The sequence below is a fragment of the Betta splendens genome, chromosome 9, assembly GCF_900634795.4.
Source record: "Betta splendens chromosome 9, fBetSpl5.4, whole genome shotgun sequence".
In the NCBI taxonomy this organism is placed as follows: domain Eukaryota; kingdom Metazoa; phylum Chordata; class Actinopteri; order Anabantiformes; family Osphronemidae; genus Betta; species Betta splendens.
This window is the reverse complement of record NC_040889.2, coordinates 21,343,318-21,365,694: the sequence shown is the minus strand read 5'-3', so window position 1 is coordinate 21,365,694 and position 22,377 is coordinate 21,343,318. Positions and strand designations below refer to the sequence as shown.

The window sequence follows — 22,377 nt, the reverse complement described above, 5'->3', positions numbered from 1 at the left end:
AGATCAGCTCGAAAGTTCCCAGCGTTTGGCCGCCGTCCAGTCCCGTCCGCCCGATTTAACGTGAGCAGCATCACCGCTGCTCACTGCTGATGTGCAGCGTGGAGTGGAGCCCGTCGCTGACTCATGAGTGGATGAGGCTGATTGGAAGTGACAGCGGCGACCAGGCCGTGAACTGACGCAGCTCGGACACGCGCCGTCACACCTGCCCCTCAGGACCCACCAGCGGCCGGTGCGGAGCCGAGCGGCTCGATGCGGGACGGGGAGCACGCAGGTGAGTCACGCAATAAGCTCCCATTGATTTGTTGCCCCCTCAGCTGCTTGCTGTTTGCATCGACGATGAGTTTGTTTGTTATTAAACCGGGCGTCAAACTAAAATGCATCGCACAAGCGCGTCTGATTGTGGCTCTATTGTGTTACATCGGGTTCAACCGCCACTTCTCACGGAGCGCCTGACTTCACGCGGGTCCAACTTTCCTCCCGCACACGCGTAAAGGCTGATGCTGTGGTTGCAGGGGGACTTTCTGCGTGACGCGTGGCCGCGAATGTGCCAAACCCGCGCGCGCGGCGGCCGCTCCGCATCCGCGCGCGCGCGCGCGCTGTCGTGTCTCTTTAAGTGCAGCAGGCAGTGCTGTTGGTCCGCGTGGGGAGCGCACGGCGCACGCACGGCGCGATACGGCGCTGGCTCTCCGCAGCGTCGAACATCCCTTCCTCCACACCGGACGGGCGACGGGCGAAGGCGGGTTGCGGGACCGCACCGAGTCCGCGCGGTGACCTCAGCGGGAGACCGGAGCGCGTGAGCCGCGGAGGGGACTGTCGCAGTGGGGGCGATGCAGAGCAGACGGAGGAGCCAGCGGGGCCGTTCTCTTCGGCTGGAAGCTTGAAGCGTGTAGCGGCTCACACGCAGCCTACAGTCGCGCCGAGCGGCGCCCGGAGACCGAAGGCGCCGGAGGGATCCGTGAACTAACGCCGGCGCTGTGAAACAAGGCTGCCGCTGGTATTTGGCTGAGCGATCGCTACGAGACGGAGCGTCGCGCCGGAGCCCCGAGAGCCGAGTTGAATCCAAAGAGCTGCAACATCAGATCATCTGCTGAAGGTTCGTGTCGACCGACGTCTGCGGTAACAGCGATGCTCCCCGCTGCTCTCGTCTGTGATTCGATAGAAGCGAAGCGCCTGTCCGCCTCGCCGGGTCCAGGTCGGTTCTGTTGGTGTCGGTGTCGGTGTTGCAGAAGTATTGATGGCTTCTCGTTACAGCCGCACTTCCACGATCACTGCGTGTTAACATCACCGAGGCGGAGCGGGGCAGCAGCCCGGGAGCCAGTTCGCCGCGAGTCAATTCACTCCCCTGTTATTTCTAATGACCACCAGCACGAAGCAGGAACCTGGCACTTGTTAAACCGGCAGCAGGCATTTCTATTTAAAGGCCATATGTTTGATCAGACTGAGCCTCTGGGATAAAAATACCTGAGTGGTGTAGAGTTAGAGCCCTAATCAGCCCAGCCTGGTTCTGGCCGCTGCACGGAAGAAGCCAGATGATTTCTATTGAATTCAACTTTTAATTGTTGATGGGGTTGGACAAGAAGCGTGAGTGTGGGACTTTCATTAGAGGCCTCCTGTTAACTTTTGCACAGGGCTGCAAATCAGACCTGACTCCGACTCGACCCCATTTACTTTGTTGGTTTAAGAATCTAAATTTGTGTCTGAGGTCGCAGCCACGCGGCCTTTTTTCTCCCACCGCCTGCGTGTTTATTTCATTTTCTGTCTCCTCTTTCGCCGTCTCTTCCCGTAGTTGCCATTTTTAATGGAATTCGACGCTCCCTATGCTATTGCTCCCTATGAAACGTTGGATTTATCGCCAGTTTAACAAGCAGGTCCATTCTCTTTGCACTGCACCGCTCCACTGTAGCTCAGTGTCAAGGGTTGAAGTGGAAGACCATTCGAGCTGCACACGTTAATCACAGCGATATTAAAATCAATTGATGAATGATGCCAATTACGCTGCTACGGCGGCGCTCGGTGCCACATTAAGCGTGAAGCATGACAGACCTCATGTTAGTGCAGCAGGAGCCCGTGGCTGGAAGAATCAATAGGGACGCCGCTGTGGAATCTAACAAATGATAATAAAAAGCCCCAGTACCCAAATTAAATTTCACCCCCGCAGACACTTCACGTCATTTTTCACGAGCGGAGCGGTTTCACTCGTGGCGGACAGAAATGCGTGGACATAAATAAAGTCACATAGATTTAATGTTGCTAATAGCGGCTCCGCTTTCCCTTGAACCCAGCCCTCCCCGAGGCGCACGCATGCCAACTCATATTCATATTTGCACTCTCCAGAGTAGTGGGACGCTGCTCGCCCTGCTGTTGTTGATTTAGTGCATAATCACGGCGAGAGAAGCGGCGTTTTGTACCACCACAACCCCCCAGGAGCCACAACCTCCAAGCAGAGAAATGTTTTTTTGTTTTTTTTTTAATTAGAGATTGAATTTCACATGCTAGGGGGGTGGAGGTGGCTCAGATATGAGTCTCTTTGTGTGCCGCTGGGCCGGTGGAGCAGCAGCACAGCGAGGAGGCTTCGGAGGAATTCGAAGCCCATCGCCCCATCCTCCCCGTGACCCGTCAGAGACGTGCCGTGGACCGGGTCCAGCGGCCGCGGCCTTTGGAGGAGCGGGCGGGGAAGCGACGGTGCAGAGCTGTCGCCTGGACGTATCACTATCGAGAAACAATGTCAAGAGCCTCATTAGGAGCGCTACCAAAATAGCTTGGCATTTAATGCTCCGCTGTCTGGGCTGAAGATGTGCTGATAGATGATGATGATGATGATGATGATGATGATGATGAGTTTGCTCTCAGAGGCGTCGGATTCCTGTTTGTCTTTCTACGAATTCCAAACACGGCGGCTACGCCTTCATTCGTCGCATCGCTCAAGACCTCAAATAATATCTCATTTCAGAAATAGGACAATGTTGGAGGAGTGGGTCAGCCTCGCTGCATGCGCATCTCAGCCAGATCTTCAGCTCACAGGATTATTCACAACACGTCTTCCGTAGGACGTGTCCAGATATTCGCTGGTGGTCGGAAAACGTGAAAACCCCCAAATTCTGAGTTCTCTCCCAGACGTGCGTTGTTGTGTTTTAACTGTGAATGGATCGACGGTTGTGTGACTGAAGCCAATTAGCCCGTTCGTTCGTCATGACCTGCTGTTGATGCCTTTGTGTCGGACTAACACCCTGCTGAGGATAAAGGCCCGGCTTAAGCCAAGCGAGGCTATAGAAGGCACAAGGCCGCGTGGTCATATGCGTCTGCTCTACATCCTAAATCTTTCCGTTTCTGCATTCGGAGGTTCGTTTGGAGGTCGTCGGGGTCACGTGGCCCCGGTTCCGGCTCCCAGAACCGGGCCCCGGGAAGCCGGAGCTCCCGATGCTGCTTGTGTGTGAGATGGCATTGCGGACGGGGAAAATTAAAAGCGATGAAAGGATAGGGAGCGAACCGTGGGTATAAAGGCCACATTCTCCGTGTTCCGCGGCTGACCTTGGGCCGGGGCCAGCCGGCCAGATTAGCACATCACCGCTGTAATTACTCACCTGGAGCAGCAGAGCCCCTTGTCCTTTCTTCAACCTGATCTCCGCTTCACAGGAAGGCCTTTGTTGGTGCTAAACTGCTGGGCCCTGTTTGCTGTACCTGCGGCACCAGCAGCGCTCCAACCTGGCAACAGCTGAGCCTCTGCTTGCACCAATGCAGTTTACAGACTCCACTTCAGGAAACCGGAGGACAAAGCCATCTCAGTGGCGCATGTGTGTTCGTCTGAGGAGCCTTTATCTTTGCTCAGTGCCTCTGACCTTAAACGGAGGCTGCTTTTATGCTCCTAAATTAGTTCTCCCATTTTATCCGCGTTTGAAGGCGGAAGAAAAATGATTAAATGGAATCAAAAGGAATGAATTAGACTGAACTCACATTTTTCCCCATTGATTATAAAGATGATATCTGGAAAACACACAAAGGGTTATTTTAAAGCTCTATTAGGCTGATAGAGTGGACGTTACATCCAAATTAGCGAGGAGCCCTGTGGTGTTTTCTCAGCTTTGAGAGGATGACGCGGCGGCGCAGTCCGTCTGTGAAAACACATCCATTAGACTGGATCTTTTTTCCTTTCGAGCAGGACGCGGGGAGAGTTTGAGAAGCCCCGGCCCAACGGTACCACCGGGGAGCAGCGGGGGGTCCGACGTGATGAAGAGTCAGGGAGAGGCAGCCCCCGCTGGGCCCGTCAGCCCGTGCGGTCGGCGTCGGCGCCGGCCTCAGATCCTCTCTCGGCGCGCTGGGCCCTAATTGGGCTGTCACACACGCCGGGGAAAATTTGCAGGTCGCCGCAAAGTGAATTAGTGGCCAAATTGTCCCCGCGTTGCGTCTGAAATCACCAGGTTCCTGCTGCGATTATCATGGCATCGCAACCCCGGGCTTCTCAACGAGCAAACCCCTCCTTCGCTCACTGTTGGGAATCTGCCATTAAAGGTTAAGCAGAGATATGTTTTCATAATAGCATTGTGCTCCGTAATTGCATCTCCTGGGATTTCGCGTGAGAAATGTGCCGCTGTAACCACGCTGCGTTTATTCATACGCGCTCGCAGCGAGGGCTCAGTTTCATGTTCTTACCCTCTGCCTTACATGGCGTTCTATTAATTTCCAGTGGCAAGCAGGATGAGCACCTAAGTCTATCCCCTTATCGGCCGCCTCCCTGGATCTGGCGAGCGCACGCCGGCTCTAATGTTCTCCATCTGTCAGTAAAGCTGCCGGGTCGGGCTCGTACTCAGGAACTATCACATGCGGCGAATGAGGCGCGCCTGGTCGGCCGCCACGCCGCGTCGGCCCTCATCGCCTCCGCTCGGCGGCGGCGGCGGCCCGTGCAGATGTCTTTCCCAGGTTGCTCCGGGGCACGGATGACTCAGCCCCCCCCCACTACCCCCGTTCAGCCCTCTCCTCAGTCAACCGCGGCGGCTTAAGCACGGTCAGAGGCCGGAACGCGGGCCGGATCATTTCACAGCGCGCCGCTTCCCAATTTGTCGGGCCTCGGCGGCCTCGCTTCCCTCCGGCAGCGGACGGGACGGTTTCATAATAACCCGCGACGCACGTGTCCAATGCGGGACCAGCGTCGAGTCTGCTGCTCCTCCGTGATTCGGCTCTACGGTTTCCTCCGCCACAGCGTCAGCCTCCTCCCTCGCCTCCTCCTGTGGTTCGCCGGTGTTGTTCCACGTTGCGTCAGAGCGACAGCGGAGCGTTTCTGCGTGTGCGCGTCATATTTTATTCATGGCGGGAGAGGCGGCGGGAGGCACGGCTCCTTCCTGCGAGCCCGGAGCAGGCGGCTGCTAGAAAGCCCCGGTCCCCCGGTACGTTCACACATTTCTCTTTTAACACGCACGCACTTGTTTACTACGCCGCCCTCTCGCTCGCAGCCTTTTCTTTTATTGCAGAAAGATCCCTTTTCTCAATTTCCCGCAGACTGTGCGGTAACGTGTGGCGAGAGATGCTGGGTTTTAAGATGCATTTTAGCTTAACGCGGGCAGATCAAGCGTCAACAACGAGGTCTAAGGAGCGGCGCGAGCAACGAGGCCTCTAATGAGCGGAGGTCTGTTGACAGCGGGGCCTCTGGTGCTGCTCGACCTTTACGTGCAGATGCGCGTGCTGCTGGTGGGGCCGCGGTTCGCTGCACACGCTTACGCCGCGTCCCCGGGAACCAACGCGTCCACGCCAGTGCGCTCGAGCCGCCGCCGCCTCGCGAGGCCGCGTGATTGACGGGCCGAGCTGAGCGGCCCCGTGATGCCTGTTTGTTCGCTGCTTATTAAAGCAAATCAGATCAGCCCGTGATGGTGTTTAATGTCGTTTAGATGATTAGGTCCTGTTCATCGCGCCTCTGCTCCTCTGCACCCCCACACCCCCCCACCCCCCAGCTTGCGTTCAGCTCCCGTGCAGGCTCCCTGAGCATCCAGTCCCGACCATCCTGTGGATTTTGTGTCTAGGCAGTAACAGTAAGGATGAAGCCTGCCTACGGAGAGACAGACGGATGATTACCTAATGATTAATTACTGATTACTTCCATAAGTACTTAACTATTAAATATCCGCCGCTTCTTTCTGAGAAGGCAGCTCTTAGTTTCCGGATCTTGTAGCGTCTCAAGTGATCCGAGCATGTGGTGCCGTAAAGAGGATTTACTCCAGACATCATCTGTAGTAGCTCCTCTAATCCCCCCTTTCCCCCGGCTTTGAGCGGCGCAGACGTGCAGTCGCTAACTCTCAGGCACATACGTTGGTCAGAATCGCGACGGTTTCGACTGTTCACACCGAGCTTTTCATCCTAAACGCTTCCCTTCCTCCGCTGTGAGAGGTGAGCGTGAGGGGTTAGAGGACCAGAGGACTGAACTTCTTGCTGAAGGACACTTGAGCAGAGTGGGTGCTTATGGACACAGGAGCTGGAGGCGGTCATACAGTAGAGGGTCTGTCTCCCCTCTCAACTGCACTGTCGAGCAGCCGCTAGTTTTCCTGCTTTCTCTGCCCAGCAGACCAGAGGAGGCTGAAAGCAGTGGGCTGAGCCGTCCAGGAAACCCCGGTGTTTTGTCATCTGGTAGAAGCATATTGTGAACAGGTTAGCAGAAGGCTTCTTCACTTAGCAACCTAAAAATATCTGCCCCAGGGCCAGTGGAGCCCTGGCGACAGGATGTGGTTAGCTTCAATTGACATGATTCTTGTCAAAATAAAAAATACATCTGCAGCAGCGGCAATTCTGCAGCTCAATAATCACGACTTACTTCATTAGTGTGATAAAAGCAAATCAAATCTGATAAACGTTTATTACTGCCACACGGGGAAAGGTGCAATAAGGTGCATGAAGCGCAGTCAGTGCAAAGAGCAGCCGGGCACCGAGACTTTGCACAGACAGGATGTGTAAATCAGATAACAAAGGTGACGGGACGCCATAAGCAAATGAGCATCTCCACTCCAAGCTTTTCCTTGGTTGACTATCGAGCTGAGCCAAACACCTACTCATTGGCGCTGCTGAGAACATATTTGTTCATAGGTGAACAAAGAGGCCTGTTTTATGTAATATATTTCTTTGCTGCATACAAAGGATGCATTTGCCAGCGTTGTTGTGCCTTTAACAATGCGACTGCTGGAAGCAGCCTACAGATCCACACTGAGGCATTTCCTATTTCCCCTCATCCTTCCTCCTCCACCAACTAAACATTCGCAGAAAAACCCTCTGCAATCCCCTCTTAAGTCTGTTCAAGCAAAGCGGAGTGAGATCCGCGGCACAGCCGAGCAGGGAGAATTCATTTTTAATTAAGGCGGAGAGATCCTCTGTGCCCATAAAGGTGGGGGAAGAGAAGGGGGAAGGAGGAAAAAACACACACACACACACACACACACACACACACACACACACACACACACACACACACACACACACACACACACACACACACAGAGCTGCAGATATTCGGTACGGCCCTGAATGAGGAGCTTTGTTGTGGCCGGATAGTGGAAGACATCATTTGATCTGCCGCTGACGCTGCCTCCCTGCTGCAGAATAATTACTCCTTTTATGAAGCCATTAGAGACGACCGCTTCAAGTGATTGCTTCTCCAGTGTCCATCTACTGGACGCGGCCGACTGGGATCTGGGAGGGTTGGTGTGAAACTCGCAACGGGGAACTGGGATGTTTCTCTGTTTGGAGACCCATCACTGTCAGAACAGTCCTTTGGTGTTTCTCTCCCGCATGCGTTTCCCCTGTTACAGACTCTGGACTGAGCGGCACTAGCTCAGATTTTGTCGATTGTCTTGTTAGAGCCTACTCGGAGTGTGTTTGTCGTCACTGAACAGATAACGGCCAGGATTCGCGGTGACCGGCCCCCGACTACAATGCTGGGAAATAACACTACTGTTAAAGCAATGAATGTCAAAGAAGAGGATTACACTGTTTTTTTTTTTTTGCAGACTCTTTAATTTAGCTTTTTTCTGAGAGCAGGTCACCACTGAGCCTAATGCACCGCTGGGTATTATAAGGATTACAATGAGCTTTTTTCCTGCCATTGTGAGCTTAATTTCCAAGCTTCACGGGGTACGCGGCTAAAACTCCTCCTGTCACGGGCCTTTCAGCCTCTCCCATGCCAAATGCTTCAGTATTTGTAATTAACCCCCGGGCTTTGGGAGGCTGAAGCCAACAGTATCCTTTCACGACCCATGCGGCGTCTTCAGTGAGCAGAGATCTGCGTAAACGCAGCCTCCTGAGGCTCCAGTTGCATCGGCTGTTGGTGAGGAGCTAAGATGTAGCCGCAGCCAGGAGAACGTGAGTGGTGCAACTTGGCTTTGCTTGCAGAAACAACAGCACGTTGAATACTGTGAGGCCCTAAATTATTATATAAATATTTCCTTGGAATCGCTCCCAGCTCAGCGTCTCTTCCTCAGCTGCTGAAGAAATTCAGAATATGTACAACCAGCTATATTTTAGTCTGGGTTTTGGAAAAGCTGCCACATTCGCCACACAATCCTTCAGTCTGACTGTGTGTGTGATTCTTTACGGTCAGTAACTGCCTTTTCAGCCAAACCCCTGGAAACATTTGTACCTTTGTACAGTTAAAGTGGAGCTTTGCTCTAATATTTTGCCGATGTCCAAACCGGCTGCTTTGCTCTTTTAAAACGATCTGTGGCAAAAGAAAATGAAATCAAGCAGCGTTGTCCGTCCTCAATCTGCATCTTGTGTCATTAACCTCTCAGCAGGACAATAATGAAAGGTCACTGAAATGAGGAGTGGGTGAAGAGCGTCCACTAATCTGCAGCTCGTCCGCGATCTTTGCAGCTCAGATTCGTGTGCGTCTGCGCTGAATTACAGAATTACAGAGGTTCCTGCAGGAGCGTTCTGATTAACAGCACTCACAGATGAGCATAAGAATAAGCTGCTTTAAGAAACTTTATCTCTGTCTGTAATGAATGGCGTCTCGCTCACAGGTTCTGGGGGGGGCAGTTCACAGCAAAAAGCTGCCCGAGAGTTTTAAAACCTTTAGATTTGTCACTGTGTCGCTGAGAGTCGTCTGCGCTGATGAGTTTCCCTCTTGAGTGGCCACCAGCAAATAATTGGGCCTGGCACCAAGCCAGTCACTAGTGCTGGCACACACTTGGATCAAACACAGATTCAATTAAAATGGCTGCCGTGGAGGTGGGCGCACCCTCGCCGTTGCCAAGCGGCGAGCGGAGAAAAGCGCCGGAGTGATCGTGTTATCGTTATTATCGTGTTCGAAGCGGTGGCGCTGACCACACCTTTGGCTTGATTTGGCTAACGTGCTACGAGCACACGCGGAGAGCGTAGAGAAAACATGACCTCACTGACGTGAAACCAAAAAAATGCTTCTCAAATGGGAGGAGATCTAACGCGATCCAGCTGGAGTGTCCTGCAGTGTCGAGGCCTCGCCCACAGTTCAGTGTGAAGAATGTGTCTTTGGCAGCGCCGGACGAGGGAGTGGGAAATCATTACAACCCCGAATCTTAAGTAACGCAAATACATGTATCTGCTGCTGCCGAGTGAAAGCACCTTCTGGTTGTGAGACATCAGATCAGAATGCAAACTTTTATTTGCATATTACTGTTTTTTTGACACCTCCCATCATAAGTCCGTCGGACGCTCGCAGCTGCGGCGCTGACGCCGCGGCGTGAGGTGACCTCATCTCTGCTTCCTCGTCCCCGGACGGACATAAAGCACGCGAGAACGCCGCCCCCGCCGAGATTCTGCGCCTCCCATCATATATGAGCTGAGATTTCCTGTTTGCTGATAACCTCTAAATGGGATGGTCCTGGGGGGCGCAGGGGGGCGTCGGACCCGTCTCACTGTTGTTTAGACAGCTGCTCATCTATAGGAACCGATGGGAGCCATCGTTGTTATACTGTTGAACTTCATTTGCGTGCACATGAATCGCTGAGGAATGGAATTCAGTAAAGGGAAGATGTTGACCTTGGTCGTCTGGACACAAAAGCATCTTACAGCTGTATTTATGCTCAGTCTAACATGCTTAACTCTGCCCCAGCAGAAGCTCCTTGAAAAGGTTCAGACTCTGTTATGACTTTAATGTCCCGAGAGTGAACCCGACTAATCTGATTTACGTCCACCCGTCACCAGCAACACCCTCCGTTTATGCTCCAGACCATTTATGTCTGGAATTTGACCAAGCACAAGAGATCTGATCTTGAATGAAGCGCTAAATAATTAAAATGCAGACAGAGGCGCCGGGAACGAGACCCTGTGGTCGTGGTTAGTTGGAGGTTACCGGGAGGATACGCAGGCAAGTCAAGGCGGCATGAGGGTTGTCTTTGTGCCTGGATTCTGCTGCTCCGAGCACATGAGCGGACTGTGATCCTCTTCTCCTCCAGGGTCCCAGACTCTTCCCACACAGCAGTGAAAAGTCGAGGGGCAGGAAGCCAGGGGGCGTCTGCGGGGCCATTCAGGTTTCAGGTGACGGGTGCTCTGTGGATTTGTCCTCGGGGCCGACGGGGAGCCACAAGGGCGACCGTCCCCCTGAATACTCTGGAAGGTTCCTTGACCCCGGAGGAGTATTACATTACGCTTTCCAGCAGCCGCGTCCCGGACTGGCCTGGAGACAAAGGCGCCTTTGAGGACGCTGTGCCTGAATTAGGCTTGGAGGATGAGCCCCTCTCCTGTCCCGTCACACATTCGCACGAATCATGATCAGCTTGGATCAAGTCGAATAACAAATGTCTAGTCTCGCCCAAATTAACTCCCCAAAACATCAGTAAAATCGCCGCAGGGTAGAAGTTTCTCCAGCTTAACCTACTTTAATGAAGATAAAGTAGAAGCTTGTTGAAGGGAAGCTCCTCTGACTGGTTGTTCCCTCACTATTAACACTGATAAGTTTCCCAGCTACTTAATTGCTTTTAATCCTATTATTTGGTTTTTACAGCTTATCTGATTTTGCTCTCATTAATGTGCGTTTCAGTGCAGACGAGGAACGAGGACAGCTCAGGTTCATGATGAGTTTACATGGAACGGTAATGGAACCAAAGGGATTCTTTAGCTGGTTTATTTTTGTGGCTTTAATTTAAAGCCCGGCAGGAAGAGAGCTCTTTTCATCCTTTTGCAGCCTCCCGGTGTTTTTTCCTCCTCGTCCACACGCAGCCCACTCAGGTGTACTTATCTGCCCGTGTTTGTGTGTGTGTGTGTGTGTGTGTGTGTTTGCTGCAGACGGTGAGTCACGGCCGCTCGCTACCGCGTGGTCCCGCTGAATAGACGGTCGCACGAGGGCGGGAGCGTCTCCAGCTCGGCCTGTAAATAAAACCCTCTCCTTTCTCCTCGGCGTGGGAGCGATCGGCCGCTGCGGCGTCTCCGCGGCCGATAACGCGGGCGATCATCTTTCACAGCGAGCCGCTCGCCTTTCATGGTGCCTCCGGGGCCCCGCTCTCAGGGCCGGACTGTCGGCGTCGACGGAGCTGCAGGCGAAACGCGCCGTCCCCGTGAGACTGAAGATGCATCCACGCTGTCATTTAGATGATTTATCCAGGATTAAACCACGCTGACTGACTTCCTCCTATTTGTTGGGAGCAGGGGCTGTTTGTGTTGGCCCTCCTGCTTTATGACTCTTTCTACCTGGGTGAGGGCGCCTGCGTGGCAGGGCGAGCCAGCATGCTCAAGCCTCTGCTGAGGGTACAGCGCTATTTTTGCAGGAAACCTGTCCGATTCTTTTCCCTCATCCTGCTCTACCTGACCGCCGGGAGCCTTGTCCTCCTGCACTCCGGCTTCGTCGGGGACGGCGGCCCCGGGGGCCGAGGGCGCCGGGACTCTGTGGTGGCGGCGGAGACGGGGCCGCGGGCGTCCTCCTCCGATACCCGAGGGCTCAGCGGCACGGGCAGGGTGTCCAAGGAGTCACGCAGACCGGGCCGGAGGTACGGCCCGCCGTGGATGAAGAGGTTCCGAAAGGAGGGCCAGGAGACGATGAGCCGGGGCGAAGACTACACCAGCAACTGGAACCGGGCGCTGAAAGGTCGCAGCGCCAAAGACGTGGACGATGGAAGAGGTGGGTCGAGGCTTATTATGCTACGTTACTCATGGTGTTCAGTGGCTTTGTGTTCATTTGATGTGAAAGTTCTAAAAGAGCAGATAATGTAAGACAAAAGAAGAAAAATGAGAGAGTACAGAAACACACTGCAGAGCACAGTTGTGCACATCCACAAAGGCATAAATAGAAATTAGTGGCAGCAGGAGTGAGGAAATGGCCACATTATGTGGTCACAGTGGACAGAATCACTGCAATTTTGCAACACTATTCGCGGTGTAAATCTCAATTATTATTAGTACAATTACCGCACATGCTTTTAAGGTATTCATTTATTCAACAGTTCTATGAATTTCAAACGTTTTCATTGAGCAGCTCCATCTTGCTCTTTCTGAGCAGCACCTCGGTCACACTGTGACCTCCGATCACCAGCTGCAGCACTTTAATGGCTGCAAGTTATTTACTGCCACCGGAATACGAGCGAGAAGCGCGGGGGCGATAACGACGACGACCCTTCTCACGCTGAACGCGCGCCACGCCGGCTGAACGACAGCATAATCACAGGATCCCCGTGTTTTTACGACGCGCCGAGCCACACGACCCCATCAGCCGTTTACATGTAAACTCAATGCGGATGGGGAACGTCTGTCCAGTGCAGACGGAGCTGCCCTTTAATGAAACGTGGGATCAGCTGATTGGAAGCTTTTATTTACTCCTCTCGTAGTAAAAGGGGATTCATTACTGCTTAGATGTTACTAAAATCTTAGATACTGCTAAACAAACGGCATGCAGTGAAACTATAAAGTGGTGTATAATACCAGGAAAATGCTTCTAAATAACATTTCAGTGGCTGGAAACGTTTGGTTCTGCAGCGATGATCGTCCGATGCGAACCTACTGTAATATCTGAGGAGTTTCAGCGTGTTCCCCCATAAAATCCTAAAAACACCCGGAACAACCATAAATAACATTTACTGTGAACCCAGGGAGGTTGAGCGGGTTTCTGTTCGCAGGATCGGCGGGTGGAGGAACGAGAAACATAGGAATGAGCGATGCCGCTCGGTCGCTGACGCCTGCACCAGCAGAGAGAATTAATAACGGCTGGACGGACTCTGAGTCCCAGCCCAGCACCAGAACCTACAGCATGTTAGAACGCAGGAAATAACAGGGGGGGGGGGCAACAGTCAACTATCAAAAACGGTTGATTTGTTTCGTTTTCAATCCAAGGCCAAAGCCACAAACATGTTTACAGTGTACATCTGGGCTCGCCCTCGTCTAATCCGCCCACACACACACACACACACACACACACACACACACACACACACACACACACACACACACACACACACACACACACCTCCTCGTCTGAACACGACCGCAGCCGAACGTGGTGATGGAGTAATTAGTAGGCTCGAAGCTGCTCGGGTAGTTATTTATTAATTATTATTTATAGCTTCAAAGACTCGGTGTTTACTCACACGTGGCGCCACTCATTACTCTGCAGTCTCCCGTCCTCAGAAGCCTGCTGCGTTCAGGTTAAGAGACTTTTACACCTGCTCTCTCGCTGGCGCTGAATTAATTTGGGGGGAATATTGCAGCATAAGGTGCCGAGCGCAGCAGAAAGCGGTGGTGCTGCAGCGGCACTTGCCTCCTGTAGAAATGAGTCGCTATGATTCAGCAGGTGCGCCGCAGCCACCGTGCGTGCGCTTCAACCGAGCTGCTTATAATAGGGAAAATACGCGTCGGTAAAACGCGCGGTTTCGTTCTGATGGCGGACAGAAACTCGCTGCTCCGAAAAGGGAAGCGGCAGATTGATTTAAATCGGCACAAAAAAAAACCAATTATCATCCGGCTCAGCGCTAGTTAGGAGGAACGCGGCGGCTTAGCGCTGCGGCAGCCGCCACATGGCCTCGGCGCGACAATTAAAGTAATGCAGGGGACCGGGACGTTCCCTCCGCTCGGCGGCGAGAGGATCAGAGCCCGGCGCAGATGGCGAAAGGTTTGTGCTGCAACGGCGTCTCACTCACTGAGGTTGTCTGTGCAGGTTCACACACACACACACACACACACACACACACACACACACACACACACGCTGAAAAATTCAAGAGATGCCTGCCACTACAGTTACAGGCCACTAGAAGGGGGTGTGTGGCTTTATAAATAAATAAAGATTCTGCCCCAGTTTGGCGCGGACCTCGTACACACTCATAGACTGTTCAGGCCTGTGAAGAAAGACATAGTCACATTATATAGTCATATTTTATATTATGTGTAACGTATGGTGCAACGATATCTGCCTCTGTTGTGTTTTCCAGCGAAATACATCGGTTGCTACGTCGACAACACCCAGAAAAGAGCGCTAAGAGGAGTTTCCTTTTTTGACTACAAGAAAATGACAGTATTCCGTTGCCAGGACAACTGTGCAGAAAGGTAGGATAAAGAGATGGAGCAACAAAAACCACTCACGCAGTATACAGTTTATCTGTGTGTTGGTCCCAGTCACGTCACAGTGATACACGGCGCTGATGTCCAGAGTCTGACCAGCACAGATCTGCTTTATGTGAGGGAAACAATCCCATTTTGTGGCTGTTTAGCAGCTTTCACCGATCTCGTACTTTCTCCAGGCGTCTTCCTTTGTAAATAAACTATGTGCATGCACACGCTCGTGACCTTGCGGTTGGTCCGGGGCTGTTTTGCATCGATCGGGTGAGGTTCCTTAGTTCCAGCGAAGGCTATTCACAGCGGGATGAACTCGAACGCTTGCGTCAGCGGTTTGGTGGAAGCCCGTTTCCTGTTTAACATTATAAAGGCCCCAGTGGACCGAAAAAAAAAAAAAAATAACTTTTTGGGTTGGGTGGAATTCCACGCTCTGCCCTGAACTCCCTCCACACGCGCTCGGATTAAACTGTTACACAGCCACAGGGCAAACAGGGAGCTGCCGAGCCCGTTAAGCTCCCGTCCCTCCCGTTCTCTGCACGTTTCTGAGCTGGAACGCATCTGGCGCCAGACTGTCTGTGTCGAATTCAGGACCATATCACACACCAAAGTAGGAAAATAAGAGTTGTGAAAAATTAACAAGAGGTGTCAGATCCAGTTGCACATTGAGCTCCAGACCCTGTCAGTGGGCGTGCTGCATTAGTGATTCTCTCACAAGTAAATTAGCATAAAGCGGTTGAGACCTGACGGCTGTCGCCTGGTCTGGAGCCATTCTTGCACATCTTTGGGCTCCTGTGCCTGAACATATACTATATATAGCACATACATAAGGTGGCGACAGTGTATCTGCATAGAAATCGACGTTTCCAGCTCCCGGTTGTGACATGGAAACCAGTTATGCGTGCACCAGTTCTCCAGGGGATTCCCAGGCACCTTGCTGCTGCTCTCCTCCATTTATCTTGGGCTGCCTCCCCTCCTGCCCCCCCGCCGCCTCGCCGCCTCCCGCTCGCCTCGCTCCTCCTCCCCGAGGAACAGCCGGCGCGGCTCTAAATTCCGGCGAAGCCGCTGGTTTTCGGGCCGTTTCCTCTCCCGGCGCCGCCAGGTAATAAAAACAGACAAACAAATGAGGGGCAACAGCACAGAGCGGCGCGCGGACGGTCCGGGTTTGAGTGACAGCTCTGGGGATTTGTTCCGTGCGAGGGCAGTGTTAGATGTCTAATTGCATCCGAAAGGCCTCTTGGGTGTCAAATCCTCCATGAGCGGGAACGGCGCGAAGAGAGACCTCGTGAGGCGGATTCAGCGTCCACGTTTATATTTGGCTTTGTGTCAATTCGCTCGTCCTCCGAAGAGAAAAACGTTTCACAGTGTATTTATGTCACCTCAGCATCCTCGGGGCATAATTCCTTTCTCTTTATTGATTACGGCTCATCCAGTTGCTCAGGCCGATGCACTGTACCCGCTTGGAGGATTAAGACACACAATAAAGGCTCAGAACGCTCATCGGGCCCTCTCTCTCTGTCTCCCTCCACTAATGACGCTAATCCCCCCCCCCCCCAGAGGTTACATGTACGCCGGCCTGGAGTTCGGAGCCGAGTGCTACTGCGGCCACAAGGTTCAAGCGCCCAACGCCTCGGAGAGCGAGTGCAACATGGAGTGTAAAGGGGAGAGGAGCAACCTGTGCGGAGGAGCCAACAGGCTGTCCATCTACAGGCTGGAGCTGAGCCAGGAGTCGGCGCGCCGCTGTGAGTGCGATGCGCGCGGCCGTGAGCGCGACGCGCGCGGCCGGGCGCCAATTAGTCCAATTAGAGAGGGGACGCTGTTTGATCAGGGAGGGAACATATGGGTGTGATTTTGCGCTAACGCCGCAGTTGGGCGCCGGGGACGGAAGTAAACACGACGGAGCCGCGCGCGCATCGCATCCCCGCGCCCACTGGTGGACACGCGAGGGGGCCGCTTAACGGAAGAGACCCGTGCAACGCGGGGCTTTTTTTTTCTGTCAGACGTGAAGTTGAGGTGAAGCAAGCGCTCACACCTTTCCTTCTCCTTTTGCCTCTTCTCGTTTCTCGTCTGCTTCGTCTGTTTCCTTAAAGCCGTCCCGTTCATGTCAGGAGAATAACAAGCAAAGTGTGCTGCGGCTCAGCTACTGTTTGTTTATTATTTTCATTTCTGTTTTTTTTTTCCTGCTGTTTGTCATGTATGAAAACGCTGAGTCCGCTCTTTGCGTTTTCACCCCTGACCCCGACTGCCGTCATGTGAGCGCGTCAAAGAGGAAATTTGGAAATGTGTCGACGCAGCGGCCTCGCGTTCCGCCGTCGCAGACGCACGATCGAGTGCTTTCCGTCGACCCTTCGTAGACGTTTGTTCTACGCGCCCCATCTGTTAGCGACGCGCAAAGATCACGCTTCATCCACCAGATTAAACTCGGACGTGGTTTTTTTTGCATCAGCGGTCTGTTATTTAGTTGCGAGGGGCCGTGTTTGTGATGCGAGTGCGGATGCTGCATATGCCCGAGTCCAACAAAGCACGGCAACACCTTTGGTTAGAAAAGCTGCAGCGCACAAAAAAGGAAGAACACAAAGCAGATGTACTGAAGATATGCTGATATAAAAAAAAAACAACTTTCTGTTAAAGGAACAGGTCAAAAATAAACACACACACACACACATCTTGTGGTGATATAAAAGAACTAACGAAGTAGAGTTTAAGAGTCAGACAAAGGTGCTCGACTTCATTTGCACATTTCATTTTACACCGAGGACGTTTGTCCTCACAGCGTTAAGCTAAGTGTGCTTGGTTTCCTTCCTGTGTCATTATCACCTCAGTCTGTGGTCAGTAGTTTCACATGTTGACATGTTAACATTCTTTTACCATAAGTGACTTATTGTGCTGTGGCTGGCAAATAATTATTAGCCAGCCTTGCAAATATTTAATGTACACTCTGTAACAGCATATCAAAACGAGCAGAGATGAAAAGAGAGTGGGTCGGTAGACTCACTTATGTGATCTGTGGTCTATCCATCAGAGAGCGAGGACTGGGGTCAAAGGTTATCATGGCGCTGCAGGGACCTGAGTGTTGCTACTGGTCCGGGAGGGGGGACAGTCCACCAGCAGGTCTCGACCTCATTAGCTCCTGGGAGAGTCGCGCTGGGGCGTCCACATGAGGGGTCAGCGGGCGGAGGACAAGCCCACGGATGTTGTTTTCATTTCGTCTTTTCGCCCCGTGTGCGTTTCAGACGGCAGTGCCATCTTCAAAGGGTGCTTCCGCCGGCCAGACAACGTCACCGTGGCCCTTCCCTTCAGCGCCGTGGTCCAGAACATGTCGGTGGACAAGTGCGTGGACATGTGCACGGAGAGGGTGAGCGGCCGCCGGCCTGTGCCTGCGTGTGCGCCTGCGTGCCTGCGTGCAGGGTATAACGCCCATCTGCTTCCAGGACAAGTCGCTGGCGGTCCTGGCCGGGGACCGGTGCCACTGCGGCTTCCCGACGCCGCGCTTCTCGCTCCACGAGCCGGAGGACGAGGACCTGTGTCTCCACCGCTGCCACGGGGAGGAGTTCGAGAGCTGCGGCAACGACGAGTACTTCGTGGTGTATCAGACGCAGGTTCAAGGTGAAGAAGTACACGTGCAGTACGCAAACATATTGGCAGGAACTATGAAGTACAGGGTGACGGGAAAACGGGAACGGTGGTTGGTTTCAGACTTCCTGTTTCCCTGTGTCACCCTGTTTAATCATCCACGACAGCTTCTAGCACTTACTGTATTAACTTAGAGATAGAGAGCAAGAGCTGTACTCTTGTCACTTGTTATTTGGTATTAGTCATTTGTTGTCATGGGCAGACGCTGAGTCAAATACTGTTGCTGAGATCAGCAAAAATGCAAAGATCAGGACAAAGAGTGGATGAGAGCGTTGCAGAGGGAAGTCACACATTCGTATCAATGTCATACGAGACATCTAACATCCATGTTAATGTTGCTACAGCAACTAGACATTAGTAAACAGCCTGTGAGGAAGAGGAACTAATCGATCCACCGCTTTGTGTTCACATCTTCATGTTCAGACCCTTCATTTCTCTTGAAAAGCCTCTCTCTCAGTGTTTCAACATCTTCAGTGCCCTTCATTAGAAAAAGATGAAAAACATGAGACTTTCCGTCTCTATTTGAAGCTCGAACGTGTCGTGTAATTGACATCATCATAGTCCACTGTCGCAACTCATCGCTGCCGTGACCTCAGTAACCGTATCACGGGTTGCCAGATAATCGCTGCATGGACCGCCACTTCCTGTCCACCCGCGCCAAGCAGCTGGTGGCGCTGGCCAGCTTCCCCGGGGCCGGCAACACCTGGGCCCGGCACCTCATCGAGCTGGCCACCGGCTTCTACACCGGCAGCTATTACTTCGACGGCTCCCTCTACAACAAAGGTGAGCCCCCCCCCCCCCGTTTTGTCTGGCAGCATTCGCATTCGTGTTCACGGGCCAACACGGATGTCCGTGTCTCGCAGGGTTCAAGGGCGAGCGCGACCACTGGCGGAGCGGCAGGACCGTCTGCATCAAGACGCACGAGAGCGGCAGGAAGGAGATCGAGGCCTTCGACTCCAGCATCCTCATGATCCGCAACCCCTACAAAGCCCTCATGGCCGAGTTCAACAGGAAATACGGCGGCCATATTGGATTCGCCTCGCAAGCCCACTGGGGGGGGAAAGGTGAGGCTCACAAACGCATGCAAACAAACATGTGCCATTTTAAATGCAGTAACTGCGTGTCTGTATGAATAGAGGAGGCTTCGTGCTGCTCTTGCTCTTGATTCGTCGCTGTTGATCTGAGGAGGCCTTGGTTTGACTTCCTCTGCCCGTTTCCTGAGCAGCTCCCAGCGCGCGCTAATGATCCTTCCCGCAGCCTTCTCTGAATGCTGCAGCCTCCTGTCACGCTGAGGCCGGGCCGAGTCAGACGGTGATGGATGCGCCAGAGCCAGAGAGCAGACTCAGCGACTGCATTGTGGACCTGGCACCGGGAACGCTGAGCTGGCGCTGGATTGCCGGCATCGGTATTAGCGGCGCGAAGCGAAGGCGAGCGGCGCGGCGTGAACTCGTCACCCTCAGAGACGTCACTGGGGATGAAGTGCGATGTGCTTAGTTTAGCACATTTAAGACATGAGTCAATCAGCCCGAGATGTTCTGACAATAAACCGTCGTCACTGCCGCTGTTTCACAACCCCCGCCTTCAGAGCGGCACCTCCTTTAGATCCTCTCCTTTGGTGGTTTTTGTGGCTTCGGGGGGGAAAACCTCAACCACTTACCCAAGATCAGTCAAAAGGTGAAGCGTTGCCTTCTTTGGATTTGGAGAAGTGAGTAATGAAACGAACATCTTCACAGAAGGTGAATTCCTGATTCAAGGAGATATTTAAACGTCGCTCTCCGTGACCTCTAACGACATCAAACGCGTGGCTCCAGTAACTCTGGCTGTGGTTCGCGCAGATATATTTATTTCTCCTGCGTTCTCTGGCTCTCCTCGCGACGTCCGCCCACTCGAGTGTGTCTCCGTAACCACGGCAACTGGTTTTGTCTTGCCCGTTGATGGTGTGGCAGGCTTTTCAACAGATGTCAACTCAGGGCCTCCTCTTATTTTCAGGTTCAGTTTCTTGAGCGTAAAGGACGAGCACAGCCTGTTTCCACAGGCGCTGTATAAAACTCTGAACTTCCCTCTGCTTGTTTTTTTTTTTTTTTTTCCGACGTCAGTGCACATTCAGCAGACCTTAGACTTCAGCGACAGCCTCGCCTGAATATTAAATGCCCTAATGCAGCGCAGCTCCTCTCCGCCGCTGCTTTTATGGTCCAGTGGATTATCGTTGACTGAAAGTTGCCAGCGAAGGATTTTCCCACAGCGCCTCAAAAGATCCACTGACAGCTAAGAATTTCCAACTCGGCTTCGAAATAGTTGACTCAGGAGCCTGTCGCGGATTGTGCCAGACCTGCCAATCCAAACGACGTCAGCGTTCGGAGGACTCTCATTTCCTCCACGTCAGCTCAGCCGCGGTGGTTTTGATCGTGTGATGTGTTTGACGCCTTTTGACTAATCCCTTCTCCCCCTCGTTCTCCTGCAGAGTGGCCAGAGTTCGTGAAGAACTACGCGCCGTGGTGGGCGTCGCACACGCTGGACTGGCTGACCTACGGCAAGAACGTCCACGTGGTGCACTTCGAGAACCTGAAGAGAGACCTGTTCTCGCAGCTCAAGGGGATGGTGCAGTTCCTGAAGCTGAGGGTGTCCGAGGACCGGCTGCTCTGCGTCGAGGGACAGAAGGACGGCAACTTCAAGCGATCGGGCCTGAGGAAACTTGAATACGACCCTTATACTCCTGACATGAGAGCGAGCATCAGTGAGCTGATCAGAACAGTGGACTCTGCCTTGAAGAAAAGGAACATGTCTGGCGTTCCAGAGGACTACATGCCAAGATGATAAACATGATCCCTGTGTTTCCCTGTGCGCGCCACGTTTTTTAGGATGACACCACTTATTATTCTTCATTCACACTGAGGCGCTAAAGTCTTTATCCTCCTTTTTGCATCTTTTATTAATCACCTTTCAGTCCCCGCAGCTTCGCACGGTTTGAGCAGCGGAGGTGTGTGTTTCTGCTTTGGCTGAACAAGAAAAGCAGCACCTCTCATCACGCACGGGCCTTTAACACGAAGGCGTCCGTGGCCGCTCGAAGCCGAGCAAACGAACCACCCGGAGGAAGCAACAGGGCTGAAACAACAGAGAACGGTGGACTTTACTGCTGCTATAACAGTTACAGGACGAGAGGTTTATAAGCTTCAAGTGCTTCAGGCTTTGTTAGAGGGAAAATGCAATATGCAGGCTTTAATTACCGACTGAGGTAAATGACTGAAACCTCAGCTCCTCCTTGACTCAAGGTGAGGAGAGGATTCGTCTCCACAGCGTTTATCCGCCTCCAAGGCGATAGCTGTGGTTGGGAATACGGTTTCTCAACACTGGTTGGTGCAAATATCCAAAAAGCACTTCTCTGTGCGACACCTCCCCAGAGGTCACAGGGGAATTAGGCTCTATACTCATCTGACCTGAGGTTGCATTTAGAAGAAGTGATCATTGTGGACTTTCTTTCTAGCATTTAATCAGACCTAATGTGATTTTGCTTTCGTTTTTGCTTTGTTGTGAAAAGAGAGATCGGGTAGCGAACAGTCGTGATGATTTTGTTCTTCAAAAAAATCCAGCCCAAAAACTTTAATTCATCTTCTCAAATCAGCAGCGTCCCTCATCACTTCCAATATATATAAAATGTATAAACAATGCTGGTGACTAAGAGCCTGAAACCATTCACTGACTTCCATTTTCAGTACAATATAAATATATTTTTATAGCGTGTTTGCTGACGTGTTGATATTTGTACTGCAACGGGCAAACTGGAGAAGATGCTTCTATTTTTAACACATGCTTTAAACTATTTGGCTCTTGTTCAGTGGACGAGCAGGCACTTTGTGAACACAGGCGTCACATTTGAATGTATTTTCTATGGAATGAATGTAATGTGAACAGACCCAATAAATGAGGACATGGACTATTTCTCGCTGCTGTTTGTTTTTACAGATGAAGAGCCGATGCGCAGACAAGCGGCTTAAAGTCTAGGCGACGGGACGTTTGGTGGACGCTCACTGTCAGTGTCAGACGTCGGGTCTCTCCTCCGTCTTGCTTTGACAGCTCTCGTGCTGCTTCTGAGCAGGAATGGCTGTTTTTGCAGAGGTGATTTTCGGAGGTTGATGTTTTTCAGCAGACACGCACGTGCAGGGGGAGCGACGGCCTCTGGGGTTGTCTCGTGTTTTCACCTTCATGGTGCTTGAAGCTTTAAGCTTGTATACTTCTGTTTAAGCTATTTCACTTGTTGTTATTATG

The 22,377-nt window shown here is 52.5% G+C and overlaps 1 protein-coding gene across 6 annotated transcripts; it reads left to right on the top strand.

The window, feature by feature from the left end:
- The first annotated feature begins 254 nt into the window (after window positions 1-254).
- Window positions 255-22,050, top strand: wscd2 (WSC domain containing 2). 6 transcript variants are annotated; one of them, XM_055511683.1, is made up of 9 exons: window positions 255-271; window positions 11,233-12,061; window positions 14,361-14,475; window positions 16,039-16,223; window positions 17,715-17,836; window positions 17,913-18,087; window positions 18,733-18,897; window positions 18,978-19,178; window positions 20,576-22,050. In XM_055511683.1, exons 2-9 carry the CDS (start codon window positions 11,671-11,673, stop codon window positions 20,926-20,928), a joined length of 1,707 nt encoding a protein of 568 aa, XP_055367658.1. In that variant the 5' UTR covers window positions 255-271; window positions 11,233-11,670; the 3' UTR covers window positions 20,929-22,050. The 6 variants fall into 6 exon arrangements, with proteins under 6 accessions (XP_055367658.1, XP_029018116.1, XP_029018117.1 ...); XM_029162283.3 differs by lacking the exon at window positions 255-271 and adding an exon at window positions 566-1,093; XM_029162284.3 differs by lacking the exon at window positions 255-271 and adding an exon at window positions 1,176-1,192.
- Window positions 22,051-22,377: the final 327 nt, after the last annotated feature.